The sequence below is a fragment of the Megalobrama amblycephala genome, linkage group LG3 (assembly GCF_018812025.1).
Source record: "Megalobrama amblycephala isolate DHTTF-2021 linkage group LG3, ASM1881202v1, whole genome shotgun sequence".
Lineage (NCBI taxonomy): Eukaryota > Metazoa > Chordata > Actinopteri > Cypriniformes > Xenocyprididae > Megalobrama > Megalobrama amblycephala.
In genome coordinates, this window is record NC_063046.1 from 26,440,364 (window position 1) to 26,459,995 (window position 19,632).

Below are 19,632 nucleotides of genomic sequence, written 5' to 3' on the forward strand. Positions count from 1 at the left end.
TGACTTAGAACATGCGTCCAATCAGATTTTAGATTTTTTTTTAAAAGTAGTTTTCATGTATAGTATCTTTTTTCAGTGGTTGCCATTTTTTGAATGTAACTACTGTACATTTGTACTTACTGAGGTTTCACTTGGAGCCTAGATTGTAAATTATTTTGTGGTGGTTTCCCATTTTCTCCCTTCTACCTTTTTTATGTAGACAGTCATTCAGCTCTGCAAAACATGTTTTGGATTGTAAGCGCTGCTTTCTAGGTCTCATCTCTTGGTACGTTTTAGAACTTTGTGGTAAAGGGTCTGTTTGTTGGTTTACGTGGATTTTGGATTTAATTGCTGCTTCTGGAAATTTATTAAAAGAAATATCTAATGCTCATTTAAAGTTAATCTTTTAAAACAGTAATATTTTTCACACATTTAAAACTGTTAATTGTGATCTTTAGCAAGTCTCAAAATAAATATCCATTTGTCATATGCTGCATTATAATATTGAGATTCTTGAATTCAAAAGTTTTTGTTTTGTTTTAATGTATTCAGGCATAATAATATCAAAGTTTAATAGCGTCTATTTATTGTTATTGTAATATCAGTAGGGCTGCCCCCTAATAGTCGACTAACCTTTAGTCGACGAGAAGAGGATTAGTCGACCAAAATTTTATTAGTCGCTTAGTCGCAGTGAAAAAAAAAGTCATGCAGTCTGTGACAGACAGATAGTTAAAGGGTTAGTTCACCCAAAAATGAAAATTCTGTCATTTATTACTCACCCTCATGTCGTTCCACACCCATAAGACCTTCGTTAATCTTCAGAACGCAAATTAAGATATTTTTGTTGAAATCCGATGGCTCAGTGAGGCCTGCATCGCCAGCAATGACATTTCGTATGTTTTAGTACATTAATGGATCTTGAGAGAGGAAATGTCATTTCTGGCGATGCAAAGTATTTAATGTATTTTTTTGAAGCATCAAAGTTTTGCGTAGCTGTCTAGGGACAGAAAGCTCTCAGATTTCATCAAAAAGATCTTCATTTGCATCCCGAAGATGAACGAAAGTCTTACGGATTTGGAACGGCATGAGGGTGAGTAATAAATGACATTATTTTCATTTTTGGGTGAACTAACCCTTTAACATCTGGACTGTGTGGTAAATACAAAACATCGGGCAGGACATCCAAATGCTTGCCTATCATTCATCGTAGTAGCAACTTTACATGGCCGCTAGCTTTAATGTTAACCTAGAAAAATGTGGGCTATTCAAGTGTTTGTGAGGAGTGTAAGGAATAGTACTGAATAGTAACGCGCTTACTGTATGACAGCTAACATGGAGGCGCCGGTGCGATCACTTGCACTTAAAATACTCAATTTTTGAGAGTAATACATCTTTTGAATCTGTAAAGAGTCTACTTTTATTTGCATGCACTCATAATAACAACAAAATGTTGTATTTTTGTAAAATAATGAAATCAAACTGTGCGCTTTCTATCGTGTCTCTCTGTGAACTTGAGCACGGCAAAAAAAAAAAGAACAAAAACTCCATGTAAACTTGCCTCACAAACATGAAAAATATATCTACTGTATAGAAAGTAAAATGTCTACTTTTAAATGAACCAATTCAAATGGAAAACAAATATTCTCAGGTTGTGTAATCCTTATTAAATGTGCATATAGGCGCAGAGATGACGAGTCAGCATCGTCAACCTGATCACTGCAGCCCAAAATACAGAAAACACTAGTTTATCAATTAATTATTAAAATGTTAAAGCAATCTCTTTGCTATTTTTCCCTGACGCATTTATAATCATTACTTCTGCCGGTGCACTGTGGCAAGCTTCGTGTATGCGCCGATTAGGCTATGTAGGCATTAAATGCTTATTATTATGATTTATATGGTTTAATAAAAAACGTGCGATTAGTGGACTTATCGCTTAAAATGAATGACTACTAGTCGACCAGAAAAATCTTTAGTCAAGAGCAGCCCTAAATATCAGTGAATCCCTTAGTTTTGTCGTTTTGGAATATGGTTCATTTGTGTCTCTTTGAGCTTTTGTTTTTGAGCTACTGAAGGGTTACTGTTGGAGAACAGTATTTACATATAATGTGCGCACAGAATACGTTTGACCTCCAAATGTAGTAAAGGTCTATTCACAAAGTAATTTTTTTCTCATGAAATCTGCATGACAAGTTTCTTTTTACGTCTTTTTAAATCATGCCTGCCAAGTCGAAAATATTATGCTGCGATTGTGTAAAAATGTCGATATGTTCTTTTCTCTTTTTTTCAAAAAAATCATTCATGTGTTTATACTTTGTGGCGAGATTCACTAAATTTTGACATTGGACTCAATGTGAGTTCTGTTTACAGAAAAAAAAAAAAAAAACATATGTGAGCATTTTGTCTTTTTGTGTCATTCAGTCATTCCAGGTTCATTCTCTTTTCCACTCTCCGCACTTGATGTCTTTCTGGCTTTGAGTGGTCATATTTTCGCTCTGCTGTTTTCTGTGATGGTAGCGTGATAAGATGGGAAATGCTGCTGGGTGCCTCTGGAAGACTCCACTTATCTCCCTCAGAGCAGACACGTGTCGCTACACACAAATCAGTGTCTGGATCAAGCCGCCATTTTGGCTCTGCAGCTCTCTAACCTCTCTAATCCCTCAGGCCCAGGCAGCATCGCCACCATTTGTTCCTTTTATCGCTCCACAAGCGCCCAATCGACAGGGCAAAGAATGGTTTCTATAGCGACGCTAGACCTGAGATCATTTAACAAACAGGTTTGCTTGGGGAGATGATCTTAGCTGTTGGGTTTAGGGAGAGTGTTTTGTGTGGACACTAAAATCTGCTTTCAGCCTATGTTCTCTTCTGATGTACTGTGTTGTTTTGCCTTCTGTCTGTTTATGAAGTATGTATTGTGGCTAGCAGATAAAAACATTTTAAAAGTTAGAGACAGATACACTTGTAAACCATTTCTCCTTTTTCCCACTCTCTCTCCTGAGTCCTTTCCACCTGCCTGTTGTTTGTCAGATTGAAGCTATTTTCTGTCTCTCACTTTTTGCCTTGCATGCATTAGAGTACATCCTCTACCAAAATGGTCGTACAGCTGTACTTAGAGAGGATATGTGCCCTTGCACTTGTGCGGACTGGAGTTGAGTGAGCGTGTGAGTAGGTGTGTGCGTGTAGGAGGCGAGCTACAGCTCTATTAGCTTGTCTTGCACCTCGGCTTGTGCTTGGCTAGCTGAGTCTCAATCCTCCTTGTTTTGTGGATGCTTTTGCTCATATGTGGGTGTGTGTGCATGTACCCTACACTACACCAAACCCTGAACTAAACCACATTAGGTCAAGCTTTATATTAGGTGTCTTTAACTACTACGTACTTACATTTAAAAAATGTTAGGTACAATGTACTTACTCTCTTCATGTTGTATTGCAAAACGTATTAGCTGTTATATTGAGGTGGGATACGGCTAAGGTTAGGGACAGGTTTGGAGGTATGGTTAGGTTTAAGGGTGGGTTAAGATGTAAGAGAAGGGTCAACAGTGTAAGAAATTAATTACAGCTCTAATTACATAAAGGCATTTTTAAAATGTAAGTAGAGTGTAAAAACTTTATGTACACATTAAGTACGTTGTACGAAATGATTAATTTAAATGTTAGTAAATAGTTAAAGATAAAGACATGCAATATTTTGACTTTGACTTTGGTATAAAGTAGGACCCAACATTATACACCAGGTTTTTTCAAACTGAGGTCCAGGGGACCACAAATGTGCCTGGCGTCTATGGAAGATTTGAAACGACAGAAAACAACTTTTCAAAATGTATTTTTACATGTTAAATTTTATAATGCCAAAATGTAACACTCTGCTTCGAAATTGTTTATTGTGAAATGTGCTGTTCAAAAAAAAAAATTAATTGAAAATGTTGCTCTTCATATTTATACTCTATCGTTCAAATATTTGTGGTCAGTAAGATTTTTTTTCTTTCTTTTTGAAAGAAATGAATGTTTTTATTCAGCAAGGATGCGTTAACAATCAAAAGTGACAGTAAATACATTTAAAAGATTTTCTCTTTGAAATAAATGCTGTTCTTTTGAATTTTCTATTCATCAAAGAAAAAACATTTTGGGAAAAAAAATTCCATAAAAATATTAAGCAGTTTAACTGTTTTCAAATTGATAATAAGAAATTTTACATTAATAATTTCTTGAGCAGCAATATTAGAATGATTTCTAAAAGATCATGTGACACTGAAAACTGGAGTAATGATGCTGAAAATTCAGCTCTTCCAACACAGGAATAAATTATATTTGAACATATAAAACAAACGGTTGTTTTAAATTTTAATAATATTTCCCAATATTACTGTTTTTACTGTATTTTTGATGCAGCCTTTGAGCATAAGAGATTTATTTTGGTCACTTTAGATTAGGGATCAATAATTCTCACTATTAACTAACAATAAACTCCTAATTACTGCTCATTAATAGTTAGTAAGGTAGTTGTTAAGTTTAGGTATTTGTTAGGAATTGGGTAGGATTAAGGGACATAGAATATGGTCATGCAGAATAAGGCATTAATATGTGCTTAATAAGTACTAATAAACAGCCAGTATCCTGGTGATATGCATGCTAATAAGCTAGTTAATAGTGCAATTTGGACCCTAACTAAATTGTTACCTTTATTTAAAAAAAAAAAAAATATTACCAGCTCCAAACTTTTGATATTGTACATCTAACTGTACTAAAAAAATGGGAAGGGGAAAATATAGTATTACTTATAGTCAGTATTGTCCAGATATTTTCATACTTTGCTTTGGCTGTAGTATAATATATGATATAAAATCCTATTCAAAATATATTTTTTTCTTTTTATCATCCTTAATGTTTTTTTCACACACAACTTCACTAATAGAGACTACATAAGTCTCTACACAAGACCATTCTTATTTTGTTTTGTTTGAACTGAGGATCTCTTTCTGGTCAGTGAGACTCACTCTTCATTTTCCATCAGTCTGTCTAATTGATCCTCAGAATGCATCCAGTATTCCAGTACCGCTATTATGTGCCAAAGGGAAGTTATTAAGGGACACCCTTGTTCTGAGTCTTTCTCTCTCTTCTCTCTGATGCATAATGGGAAATCAGCTTATACACATCTAATTGTTCTTCTCTTTAATGGCATCGTTAAGCTGGACACATGACACATGGACTGACCTTTCCCCAGTTGGGGACTGTGTGTGTATTTGATTCAGCAGGACACACGTATAGTGCTATATCAGTTAGTTTATATTTAGTTCAGGCGTTCTTCTGGTCTAGAATCATAAAAAATTCGATTTTAGAAACTGATTTGCTGAGTATACTGTAGTTGTTTGCTTTTCACAGTTTGGGAAAGCACATGGAGAGGTCTATGTTACAGGACTGCATTGGGATTGGGATCCTGCAAATCTCGCAGGCGGTTTTACCTTTGCTGCAGGTGGGGGTGGGCAATCAAAGAAAATTTGCTGCTTAACAAGAAAGGAGTCAAAATGAGGTTCACCGCAGTCGATCAGTAACATTCTCTTCCTCCATAGCAATCTGGAGTAGGCTTGGCCAAGTGATTCATTATTTAATTCATTCATTAAGTACGTTTAAAGGTGCCATCGAACGTTTTTTTACAAGATGTAATATAAGTCTAAGGTGTCCCCTGAATGTGTCTGTGAAGTTTCAGCTCAAAATACCCCATAGATTTTTTTAAATATTTTTTTTTAACTGCCTATTTTGGGGCATCATTAAATATGAGGCGATTTAGGCTGCGGCCCCTTTAAATGCTCACGCTCTCCGCCCCCTCCCGAGCTCTCGACTCTATCATTGCATTGCTTACCTAGTCTGATGATTCAGCTGTGCACAGATCCAAACGTTAATACTGGCTGCCCTTATCTAATGCTTTGAACATGAGCTGGCATATGCAAATATTGGGGGCGTACATATTAATGAGCCCAACTGTTACGTAACAGTCGGTGTTATGTTGAGATTCGCCTGTTCTTTGGAGGTCTTTTAAACAAATGAGATTTATATAAGAAGGAGGAAACAATGGAGTTTGAGACTCACTGTGTGTCATTTCCATGTACTGAACTCTTGTTATTCAACTATGCCGAGATAAATTCAGTTTTTAATTCTAGGGCACCTTTAATGTTTTTTAGTATAATGTATTTTCTTTTGATGTTAATTTGCTATATATACACCTTTCATATCTGTGAAGTTATTTATTTTATTTTTAATTTGATTTGTTTTATATTTAATTTGTTTAATATTTATTTATTTTATATGTTATTCAATTAAATATTGTGCCTTTTCGGTACTATCTTTACTTTATCTTATGGTCAGTTTAATTAAACAGAATTTTTTTTATCTCTGTTATTCTGAATGTTTAGCGTAGCCTCAATGTTTGTGTAATTTTTTTCACAATTTCTCCATGCAGTAACAGGGAGCGGGCAGTAATGGTCAGAAATTTGGCGGGAGCGGGATTAAGAAAACAGCCCCACGCAGGGCTCTAGATTCTAGACAGGTCTGTTAGACAGGTGTTAAGGTCTGCACTCATGTTATTGTATCAGATTTGCTCATATTTCTGCTTTCATATTCTTTTTTTTTTTGCTCTCTTCACACTGCAAAAAATGCTGTTCTTACTTAGAGTTTTTGTCTTGTTTCTAGTCAAAATATTTTAAAGTTCTTGAATCAAGAAGCATTTTCTTGACAAGTAAAAAATATTTTCTTGTTTTCAGGAAAAATAAGTCAAAATTGAGTGAGTTTTTCCTTAAAACAAGCAAAATAAACCAAAAATAAGATATATAATCTTGTTTTCAGTTTGGATTAAGATTATTTTGCTTACCCCATTGGCAGATTATTTTGCTTGTTTTAAGGAAAACTTAATTTTTCCTCACTTAATTTTGACTTATTTTTCCTAAAAACAAGAAAATAAGAGAAAACCCAGTCAATGTAGACAGGGTTAATATTCTTTCATTTTACTTCTGTCAAACCTGTATGATGTTATTGTCATAAAGATATCTTGAGCTCCTTTTTCTGTACAACAGCAGTGGTGAAAACATCTGCCAGACTCCTAAAAACTAGTCAAAGTAGTCCATAAGGTTTGTGTGATTTAGTCCAAGTAGTCTTTAACTTGAGAGACAGATCAGACTGAATCCTAAATGAACCGTTCTGTTGAATTATCTGGGTTATGAATCATGTTTATCTGATTTCATATTATTATCTATATTTTATCTATATTTATAGATATAGATATTATATTACATATAGTAAACTTGAGCATGAGATGAAGATTGACTTGAGATGTGGTTTTATTCTACATAGTGATGTCATTGCCTCAGGATGACTGCCATATTATCACATGACCAACTGAATAGTGCTAAGTTAATCTTGGTAACCCCCTGCTATCTGGTTCGGAATAAGTATTTCATAGGTGATAAAAACACCCATGAAAAGGGTATTAACAAGCAACACATTTGCTTTTGCCTGATACTTCATTTACGTCAACAGATGTCAGTATGAAGACCACATATTATTGGTCAGCATAAAATTTCTTGGTTAAAGGGATAGATCACCATTGTTTCAAACCTGTAAGACTTTCTCTGTGGAACATAAAAGGAGATATTCAGAATAATGTTGGCAACCAAACAGTTTTGGTGACCATTGTCAAAATATCCTCTTTTATGTTCAACCAAAGAAAGAAATTCATACATGTTTGGAATGACATGAAGGCGGGTAAATGAAAGTGAAAGTGACGGTCAAGTGTTGTAACCCATACTCGAAATTTGTCGTCTGCATTTTACCTATCCAAATGGTGACAAAATTGCCATTTTTGGGTGAACTATCCCTTTAAAGGGTTAGTTCACCCAAAAATGAAAATTCTGTCATTTATTACTTATCCTCATGTCGTTCCACACCCGTAAGACCTTCGTTAATCTTCAGAACACAAATTAAGATATTTTAGTTGAAATCCGATAGCTCCGTGAGGCCTCCATAGGGAGCAATGGACACTTCCTCTCTGAAGATCCATAAAGGTATTAAAAACATATTTAAATCAGTTCATGTGAGCACAGTGGTTCAATATTAATATTATAAAGCGACGAGAATATTTTTGGAGCGCCAAAAAAACAAAATAACGACTTATTGAGTGATGGCCGATTTCAAAACACTGCTTCAGGAAGATTCGGAGCATAAATGAATCAGTGTGTCGAATCATGATTCAGATCGCGTGTCAAACTGCCAACAGCTGAAATCATGTGACTTTGGCACTCCGAACAGCAGATTCGACACACTGATTCATTTGTGCTCCGAATCTTCCTGAAGCAGTGTTTTGAAATCGGCCATCACTAAATAAGTCGTTATTTCAGGGGTTTTTTGGCGCTCCAAAAGTATTCTCGTCGCTTTATAATATTAATAGTGAACCACTGTACTCACATGAACCGATTTAAATATGTTTTTAGTACCTTTATGGATCTTGAGAGAGGAAGTGTCCATTGTTCCCTATGAAGGCCTCACTGAGCCATCGGATTTCAACTAAAATATCTTAATTTGTGTTCCAAAGATTAACAAAGGTCTTACGGGTGTGGAACGGCATGAGGGTGAGTAATAAATGACAGAATTTTCATTTTTGGGTGAACTAACCCTTTAAAGCATGAGTAGCCTGTAAAATATTGTTTGTTCATAGATTCTGCAGTAGTTTGTTGAGGTTGATTTAAAAGCTCAGGAGCATCTGAGCAAGAGCCCTTCATATACTGAGATCTCTTATTATAACAACTCTTATTTATGGATGACACTAATGGCAGCTATTTCTTCTGTTTTCTCCTCTTTCATCTTATCCTCCCCCTCCCTCACCTGATCATGTCCTGTTTCATACCTTACACTTCCCTCCCCCTCACACTCTGCGGTTTTCTCTTTTACCTTTCACTCCTCCACCCTCAATCCCACTCTCTCCCTCCTACAATTCCACCCCTGTCCTTCTCTCTCTCTCTCTCTCTCTCTCTCTCTCTCTCTCTCTCTCTCTCCTCCTGCAGCGGGGCAGCTCAGCCAGTCAGCTCATCTCGCACTCCAGCTGCCCTACACCGTGCTCGGTCTGGGGCGCAGCGCCAACTTCCTGGATCACCTGTTTGTGGGCATCCCCCGACCCCCTGGAGGGAAGGTACAGACATACCTTATCACACACACTCATAGACACTCGCCATATGGAGGGAGGAGGGAGGAATCATGGGTAGAATGGCCCCGGGAGAGGAAGAACATGCAGATGGCCTGGTTTAGTTCTACCTGCTTCTGTCCTGTGTCTGAAAAGGGAAACATTGTGTCTGACACACACACACACACACACACACACACACACACACACACACATATTATTTATATATATATATATATATATATATATATATATATATATATATATATATATATATATATATATATATATATAAAAAACATCTTTCCATGCCTTCCAGGTTTTCAAATGATTGGGGTGTTTTCTTCTGTTCGCTCTGTCTCTGTCTGGTTTTAGCTGAAGTGCAATTTGAAATCTCTCCCTCCCTCCACTTCCTCTAGAATTCTCCCAGTGCTACTCATTTAAATTTAAGATGTCGGCTTCCTCTGCTGTCACTGAGCTAAACAGAGGTCTTTATCAAACAGTGATTAGAATTGCAGATTTGATTTACCAACACACTCACACATGACTACATTCACGTGCATACACACATTCACATTAACACAAAGCTTACACTTGAGCAAGTCTCACATACAGCAGTTTGCCTTTTTTTTTTTTTTGTTCTTAATAGGGGTGTTGATTTAATACATTCATTTAATACAACTTATTATTTGTAAAAATAATACAAAAAATGGCACATTTAATCATGCCTTCTGTCCCGATTCGAACACGGGGGTCTTGAGGCATACTTTTTCAAAGTTGAACTGTTTTTAACCTGACAAGGTGTCTTCAAAATGCAGCACTCATGATGCAAGACACTGAAAAAACAAGAAACAACACGCTGAAAAGGCTGAAAGATGTCTGTCTAGCACGTTTGGAAATAGTGCAATATATTCATTTCTTAAGATTCTTTTTGATTGATATAGTCATCTGCCACATTAGGTCTTTGAATTTTCTTCATTTGAGGGCTTTTCTCAGCAAATATTGATATGTATGAATAAGTGCATATTCATTTCATTAAGTTTTTTTTAAATTGACCTATAGACTGTTTTTGAGATCCTACAAATGCTGAAGGGAATGAGAGAAGGAAGACTTTTTCAGAGAGTTTCCTCACATAGGCTCTGCATACAGTATGTGGTTGTTATTCTTACACAGATGAATGTTTCTATACGGCATACCTACAGTTCCTGCTGACAGCTCCGGTTTGGGCTCTGAACTCTCAGAGCTTGTGTGAAGAAAGGAAAGATGCTCAGTTTTCTCTATCGTTTTCACATCTCTAATCTCTCAACAACTGAAGTTAATACATCAAAAGTACATCCTGGAAACACACATTGCTCAACGCTGCATAATGCAGAATCATAGTTGCATTTTATTGTGTTATGTTGAGCATGTGATAAAAAGTGTCCTTGTTATACATTACATGTATTTACCATACTAATAACAGTAAATTATGCACAATTACAAGCAACTAACCCTATAGAAAGTACACACAGTTAATTAATACTCAGTACTTGTGTAATTACACTAACAAAGACACCTTGAAATAACGCAAACAAAATGTGCTTAAAGGGTTAGTTCACACAAAAATGAAATTTCTGTCATTAATTGCTCACTTTCATGTCGTTCCACACTCATTCATCTTCAGAACACAAATTAAGATATTTTTGATGAAATCTGAGAGGTTTTTATATCCTCTATTCAAAGCAATGAAATGACCACATTCAGTGTTCTAGTCGCTTTATAACATTAAGGTTAAACCACTGTAGTCACGTTGACTATTTTAACAATGTTTTTACTACTTTTCTGGACATTGAATGTGGTAATTTCATTGTTTTTCATGATAAAAAAAATCCTCTTGGATTTCATCAAAAATATCTTAATTTGTGTTCCCGAAGATGAACAAAGGTCTTAAGGGTGTGGAACGACATGAGGGTGAGTAATTAATGGCAGAAATTTCATTTTTGGGTGAACTAACCCTTTAAAGTAATAATTAGTTGGGGGTTTTTCTGACAGCTATCAAACTTGCATTGAGCTGTCAGCACAAGCAATCAAATGCTTTTCTAACAGATTAGAAGGTTGCACTCTTAAATTGTTATATCAACTCATATCAACTCATATCAAATTTGCAATATCTTAGTTGTATATTATAAAAAGGTTCCATCGAGGTCTCTCTGTTGCATAATCGTAAGGCCGGGGCCTGTCGGTTAGCGTAACTCTTAAAAGCGTGGGCTTGAGCCGCCCTCCCTCTCTAATGCTCAGAGCAGCAGTAGAGGGTCTTTGACTGTAACAAATCTTTGTCTTTCTGCCGGTGCCCACGGTTGACCTTGCGCTGCAGGCAGAGGCTCGACTCCCTACAGCGAGACCGAATACCACCCCATCCCTTTCATTTGCAAGCCTCATCCATACTGACTAAAGACACTCTAAAAATAGCTTGTTCAGACCCCACACTCTTCCTCAGCTGTGCGCATGTACGCACATACCGTAACGTAGAGTCATGATAAATGTGTTGTCGGAAATTAAAATCTGTACCCCTAGAGGATTCCCTCAAAAAGACGAATTTAACGTTTGCTACTAATTGCAGTCGAGAAACAAGTTGAAGAGGGAAAATTACCTTTGTAATTGATAGAGGTACCGTCTTCATAATACATTAAAGCTTCCAGAGACTTCCCTTCCTCTAATGAACTTTTTTTGCAAATAGCTGGGGGAATAGATAGACTATTGATGCTGCTTCATGTTTGGAGGCTTATTAATTGCATGTTGCACTAAAAATGATGGCATTTTCTCCTACTTAAAGACTCACAACTTTTTCTTGGCTCTCATCGCTGCCATGTCAGTTTTCTAGTTCTGTCAATGCTAAATAATTTTATATTAGTTATTAATTTTTTATCTCTCTGAGAGCGGAGTAAATATTGAACAAATTAGCAGTGCGACTGACCGTTTGAAGTGAACATCATACATGGATTCACACTGGCGGCTGAAGGATTTGATTGGGTTGTAGCCAGTTTGAGCTAACCGAGTTGAACTTTACAGATATTTTTAAAACTTATTTTGTGTAGCTTTGATCACCTGCCTGCAAATGGCTCCTCCACCTACTCATCTGCACTTTAAAGTGATGCTGAAATCTCTGATTGGACTCATCGCCCCATATCACTTCATTAATAGCACTGAAGCTTCACTTCACACCGAGTATGTCGGATCCTGAAGTGCAGCTCTCCCTCTAAGCTCGCAAAAGTTTAGTTAAGCAGTGTAAATGTGGGCCAAATGTAGTGACGAGAGATGTTGGAATAGTGTATCAGCCATTATGTATTTAATGATGGCTAAAGATAGATGTGTTAAACATGCCCTTTCTTCCTTTAAGACCCCCCACTTCAATAATGTCCAATTATACAATAATACAATCTCCTGCAAATCCCCTCTGTCTTCCACAGAGACACATCAGCTCTAGTGCATGTTTGCCAAAGGACAACTGCAGAAATTGAATGTGATATAATTTCCATAACGATACTAATATTCTTTGCGCTCATTCTCTCTCTTCCATCTATCTCTCTCTTTCTTTTGCAGGATGTGAGGAAACAGGAGTGGACCGCTATCATTCCTAACTCCCAGCTCATCGTTATACCATACCCACAGAATGACCCGCGCAGGTACATACACATATAATCAAGTAACGGATTAATATTTTTAATGGAAAAATGTACTCAATGTACAGTCATATAAACAATACTATAAGCAAGTTTAAAAGTAAACTTTTTTTATAAAATTATTTTTTAATTATTATTATTGATGAAAATAAAGTTAAAGGATTAGTTCACTTTCAAATGAAAATTACCCCAAGCTTTACTCGCCCTCAAGCCATCCTAGGTGTATGACTTTCTTCTTTCTAATGAACATAATCAGAGAAATATTAATAAATATCCTGACGCATCTGAGCTTTATAATGGCAGTAAGCATTACCAAACGAGTATGAGCTGAAGAAAGTGCTTACATCCTCATCCATCCATCATAAACATATTCCACACGGCTCCAAGGGGTTATTAAAGGCCTTCTGAAGCAAAGCGATGTGTTTGTGAAAAAAAAAATATCTATATTTAACAAGTTATGAAGTAAAATATCTAGCTTCTGCTAGACCTCCTGGCGTCGCGTCAGTTACGCTTTTTCCGTAACCTCAATAGGGAAGGCGTAGGACGTAGCGTAAGCATTTTTACTAGTGATCGACCGATATTGATTTTTTATAACCGATACCGATTATTTGCATGTTTATGTACCTGATAACCGACATGCAGAACCGATATTTATTTACTGTTATACTTCTGTTTTTGACAATTATTACAACACAAATGAGCTGAACAAACCATTTTATTTATAACAATCACTCACTCCTTGCATACAAAAAAAAAAAACATTCATGCAGTGGCCGTGCTTGAGGCTTCCTGATCATCAACCCATTCAGGTGCTGAGCAATATGAACGAACTTTTTTTTCCGAGACTATATAAAGTTAAACAGCACTTGTCAGTTGGCATTTTATGATCTAAATTTAATCTAACGTTAAATCATGAAATGCCAACTGACAAAGTGCTGTTTGACTATAACTTAATCAACCGCGATCGCGCATGGAGATAATAAATAATTAATTTCCACAAAGCGGTAGGCTATATTTATATGTGTATTAGCGAAATAATTGTTATGTAGTAAATGATAATATAATCTAGGGTGTTTAAACAAGATAATCTTGTCAAAAGTTTCATTCAGTGGCCGTGCTTAAGCCTCCTGATCATCGTCAGTTGCTAAGCAATATGAACGAACTTTTTCTTCTAGACTAATGGTGAGCAAATACAACAGATAGAGAATTAAATTCAGCGCTTTTATTTTCAACGTTTTATTTAATTCATGTAAAGTTACGTCTTTATTGGGGCAGGACATGACGAATTACACTACGTGACTCAAAGAGTTTGTCTCAATTGTTTAGAAACAAGCTGCATAAATTAACTATATCAGGAATTTATGTCTCAGATCTCATTTGTGCATGTCTGTTATGTTAAATAAAGTTGATTAATTAAAGCAAACCGAGTAGAACATATACTTTACCTGTGCACTGAGTTGTTGTTGACTGATCTCCTCAGACGCCCGGGCTGCAATGGCGGAAATCTCAAAACGGCCACAAGATGGCGCTGTAAATCGGCGAATCCGATATTACAAAACCGATACCTGATTATGGAAAAATGCTTAAATATCGGGAAAAATATCGGTAAACAGATACATCGGTCGATCACTAATTTTTACACTTTCTTCGTAAGTTGAATACGGAAGGCGGTCTGGCGGAAGCTAGATATTTTACTTCATAACTTGTTAAATATGGATTTTTTTTACACAAACACATCTCTTCATTTCAGAAGGCCTTCATTAAGCCGTGTGGAGTATGTTTATGATGGATGAATGAGGATGGAGACACTTTCTTCAGCTTTCACTTTCTTCATACTCGTTACATGGTAATGCCTACTGCCATTGTAAAGCTCGGATGCATCAGGATATTTATTAATATTTCTCTGATTGTGTTGATATGAAAGAAGAAAGTCATATACAGTCATATAGTCATATAAAGTCAGGATGGCTTGAGGGTGAGTAAAGCTTGGGGTAATTTTCATTTGAAAGTGAACTAATCCTTTAAATGTATTAATAAATTGTTAATTTTTTTTTAACAATAGACTCATTACTATATTTTTCCTGTAAATGTAGGGAATTGTTATGAATTAAAATAAATAAATAAATACATTTTACAGCCAACAAATATTTTATCAAAATGCATCAAACTTTTTGTAGTTCTTTTTTCTTTGTTGCATTATAGCTAGCTGATGTGCATGAACACACTCACTTAATGCCTGCTGTTCAATCATTCATTTTTTTCCCCACAAACAATCCATGTACACTTTACAAATAGGCTGCTTTTACACTGGCACAAAAAATCTGATCTTTTGCTCACATCTGACACAGATCGGAATTAGTTGCACACGTGTAAACACAAAAATCCTTCCAAATGTGGTTTTAAATCCGATACATATCCGATCTCTGGACATGCGACCTACGTCTAAACATGCATATCCGATTCCCATTGGAATCCCAAGCCATCACACGGCGAGGGCGGCACGTTTTCTTACTAAAAGGTAGCTTTTATGTTGTATTATAAAGCAGACGTGCCTGTATGCACTCGCACTGAAAATTCGCAGCTTTATTATGGAGGTGGAAACTTTATATGTCTAACGTTATCTATTTTTCTAGAAAGAAATTGCGCACACACACATACATTCAGCAGCTGAATTTCAACCTTTTCCCGGTTAATTTAAAAGAGACCGCCGTATTGTTGTTTTTCTTAAGCCAAAAGCTTCAATGTAGCTCTCTTTCTCACTCTCTCGCACGCTCTCTCCCTAGATTGCTCGACAGTCGCACTCATTCAAAAAATGGAAATATTTGCAATATCTTAGTTCTATATTATAAAAAGGTTCCATCGAGGTCTCCAGGGTATCCGCGGGGTCTTGAAAAGTATTAAAAGGTGATAAATCAATTTTGGGAAAATTAAGACCCTTAAAAAGTATTAAAAAGTCTTATCACGGCTTTATAAAGTCTTAATTTTTTGAATTTAGTCATTTTTATTAAAAAAACGAACAGGTACATAAACTAGGCTATTGTGGGTGCGTTCGTAAAATTATCGCGAAAATGTTTTATGTATGTTTTATGTTTTCTAATACGTCACCGACGGAATGGTCCAGCGCTGCGCGGCGCCATCTGTAGGACAAAGCTCAGCAAATATGTAGGAATATCTGATCAGAGTTGTACACGGATACACATTTTTAAATAAATCTGCCGTGGCAAAGCTACTGAAAGTGATTTTCGGTGCTGGAAATCCATATATCATTTGCTGAAACAAACTCGTCATGGAGAGCGCGTCTCATGGTTGCGTAGTAACGACAGACGCCACCGCAGCGCCCGAGCGCTTTGGAAAGAAGAAAGCGGCGCCGACGCGTTTTCCATGCGTTTTTAGACGCGACATACGAACGGTCCCTAAAAGAGTTCAAATGGTTCAACGCACCAAATGCGAGTAGAATCAGCGCTGAAACGTGTTCGGTAACTTTTTTTTTTTTTTATGAATGTGTTGGGAATTAAATATATAATTTGCAACGGCTGTGATTTAATTATATAGCATGCTTGCTGTAGCAGGTGTGTGTTTTCATTTTCGATTAACTGTAAATGCTACTTTGCTTGTGATGTTTAAATTTGCATTTAGAATGATTTTTAATTCTGTTGTTTACAAAGAGAAGTTTCAGTGTCACATGATTCTTCAAAAATGCTGATTTGCTGCTCAAGAAACTTATTATTTATATTATTAAGGTTAAAATGCAGTTTTTGCTGCTTAAAATTGTGGAAATCCAATTTAAACATTTCTGGTAAGATTTAAAAAATACAAAAATTAATACTTTAATCTGTCATACTTTAAAGTGATAAAGTGAGTGAAGAGTGAAGGCATTTAAAATGTTACAGAATATTTCTATTTAATAAATAATATATTTGATAAATACATGTAATATAATTTCAAATAAATGCTGTTATTGAACTTCCTGTTTTTCAAAGAAAACTAACAAATATCACCGTTTCCACAAAAATATGAAGCAGCACAACTGTTTTCAGCATTGATAATAATCATAAATGTTTCTTGAGTATCAAATCAAATTGTAATTGTTCTGAAGTATCATGTGACACTGCAGACTGGAGTAATGATGCTGAAAATGATCACAGGAATAAATTACATTTTACAGTACATTTCGCAGGTACTTTAACAATAACAATTATATATATATATATATATATATATATATATATACACACACACATATAAAATAATGTGTGTGTTTCCATCGTAGGTTAGGTCTTAAATTTCATGTAAGGTGGTATTAAAAAGGTCTTAAAAAGTCTTAAATTTAACTTGTTCATATCTGCAGATACCCTGGTCTCTCTGTTGCATAATCGTAAGGCCAGGGCCTGACGGTTAACGTAACTCTTAAAAGCGTGGGCTTGAGCCGCCCTCACTCTCAAATGCTCATTTAACTGATAACTGTAGATAAAATAACAAACGCAAATTACCTTTATTTTCCAGTCTATATTCGTTCAGTCAGAATTCACGCTGCAAAACATCCATGACGCTGACAGCTGTTAACTTATCCATTCTGGCAGGTAATCCAGACCACCCGACATGAAATATATAAATAATTTTAATAGCACGGCCATTCAAAACCCAATGGTATACCATGTTCATGTAAAACTATCAATGGCAATCATTTTGGGGCAGGAAGTAATGTAAACGCAGATATCGGATACCAGTCGCGTCTAAGGTGAATGTAAACAAAAAAATCGGATATGGTCAAAAGATCGGATCTGTGCATTAAGACTTGCAGTGTAAATGCAGCCACAGTTCCTTAATTTAATATTATCATCATCTACCGAGATGCAAACTCACAGCCAACAAGCAAATAGTAATAAACATGTTAATGTAATTAAAAGCGATTTTACAGCATCACAGCATCCATCACTAGTCTTAATCATGACCGAGAGAATGTGTTTTCTCAGGCATTAATATTTAATGTGTTTACCAGCACAGTTAAAATGTATCTTAATGAAGCTGTCCGCCAATCTTTACCATAAATATTTGAGCAGATCACTTGATTTCCCACTATATTCCCCATGGACCTGGCTCGGGCTCTTTCGGCTGCCGTTTTGCTTTCAAACAATTCGTAATGATAAACAGAGTATCTCTCGTTCTATTCTCTCCAATAAATGGAGAACGTTCCGACTTTCTCTCTCGCTCTCAGCCTGTTATTTAAAGCGGCTCATCTTGATGTCCTGATGTTTCAGCTTGTCAGAGAGTGCGCCAGGACTGATTAAATTTAGCTTTCTCGGGCTCTTTGAATCATCGTATTAAAGCTCACGAATGAAGGTACACAGTGCTAATAAGAGTTTTCTTCAGTGCTGTAAACTCCTTGTCACTGTTTTGATGATCTACACAGGTTTCGCTCTGTATAATGTCTTTATGTGCATTCTCACATTTTGTTTTAGAATGATGTTTAAAGTTTTCACTGAACTTAAAGCTCTGAAAAGTTTTCAGTTGTCTCTTTCTCTTTTTGTCTGTATCTTTGCAGCTGGAGTGCGAAGCTCTACCTTACCCCGAGTAATATAGTCTTATTGACAGCGATAGCACTGATTGGTGTGTGCGTCTTTATTCTCGTCATCATTGGGATACTGCACTGGCAGGAGAAGGTGAGAACAAACATCTCAGCCTTTTATTTTCATCCTTTCACTCATCTGATCTAAGCCCAATTGTACATCACTCACTCCTGTGTTCCCTGTTTCTTCTATGGATCTTTTTGAAACACTCCAGCATCCATGTTTCCCTCTGTGCAGAATAATTGTGACCTCACACAGGCTCATCCTTTAGGCTTTGGTCTGCACATGTGTGTGAAGATCTGAGCAGATGGGTGTGTCTGTGTGTGGCCCTGTCCTCAGGCTCTCTGAGGGTGCTCCACACACACTGCTATGCTGCTAATTGCTTTGTTCTGTCCTTTCAGCATATCAAATCTGTTCCTCATTATCCCACACACTTTATCCTCCAGGGTGTTATGTGTGAGTTTGTGCACGTGAAAGCCTGGGTTTTTGTCTTTGTGTGTGGGAAGGTGATTGTTTGCTTTCTTATATGCTATTTGTACTTCTGAATGTGTGAATTCATTCCTTTTAAACACTCAGAATTGGTCACAACAGTCGGCTAGTCATCTAGTTTTTCAACAACTGATTTGTGAGGTTGACAAGCTTATCTAAAGTTTAATTTGCGGGCTGCAGTGTGCTTTAGCTGTAAAACAGTTTTCATGAAGTTTTTCAACCCCCTCAAAAAGTTAGAGCTAATGCATTCAGACAGATGTCTTTGGCTGTTGCATCACATACCACGCTGTTTTTTTTAGACAGCATGTCAAATTTAAAAAAGTCCAACTTTTAAAGACCACTGCATGTCCTATTTAACATTCTCTGAGCAACATGTTCGATTAGGGTCGACGGGAAACCATTATTCCTGAGACCAATTATCCAACTAGTCATTCAGTTTATAAATAGCTCTATTATTTCCCTGCTGAAAAAGTTGGAAGATGGTCTTCCAGTCTGGCCAAGCTACACTTACACTTTCACACTGCACTTAACCCTGGGTTATCGACATTCTAAACACCACTTTTAACCCCTGGTAAAGGAACGTTTCACACTTGTAATTTATCAGCACGGTTAGCACCGCTTTTTACCCGGGGTTATGAAACCCTGTTCTGAAGCAGGGTTAGCAGTGCTTTTGCAGTGTTAACCCCACATTGCGGTGCCAAACTTGTACAGCGTGAAACGATGCAGTGTTAGAACGTTACAGCTGGGCGCTAGCAGACAACCAATTGTGCAATCA

The 19,632-nt window shown here is 36.5% G+C and overlaps 1 protein-coding gene across 1 annotated transcript in view; it reads left to right on the plus strand.

The window, feature by feature from the left end:
• Positions 1-19,632, plus strand: part of itfg1 (integrin alpha FG-GAP repeat containing 1) — a 167,933-nt gene that overhangs the window by 134,602 nt on the left and 13,699 nt on the right. The window contains exons 15-17 of the mRNA XM_048184707.1: positions 9,027-9,151; positions 12,722-12,804; positions 18,344-18,461. Coding sequence (XP_048040664.1) covers positions 9,027-9,151; positions 12,722-12,804; positions 18,344-18,461 — 326 coding nt within the window. The remainder of the gene's footprint in view (positions 1-9,026; positions 9,152-12,721; positions 12,805-18,343; positions 18,462-19,632) is intronic.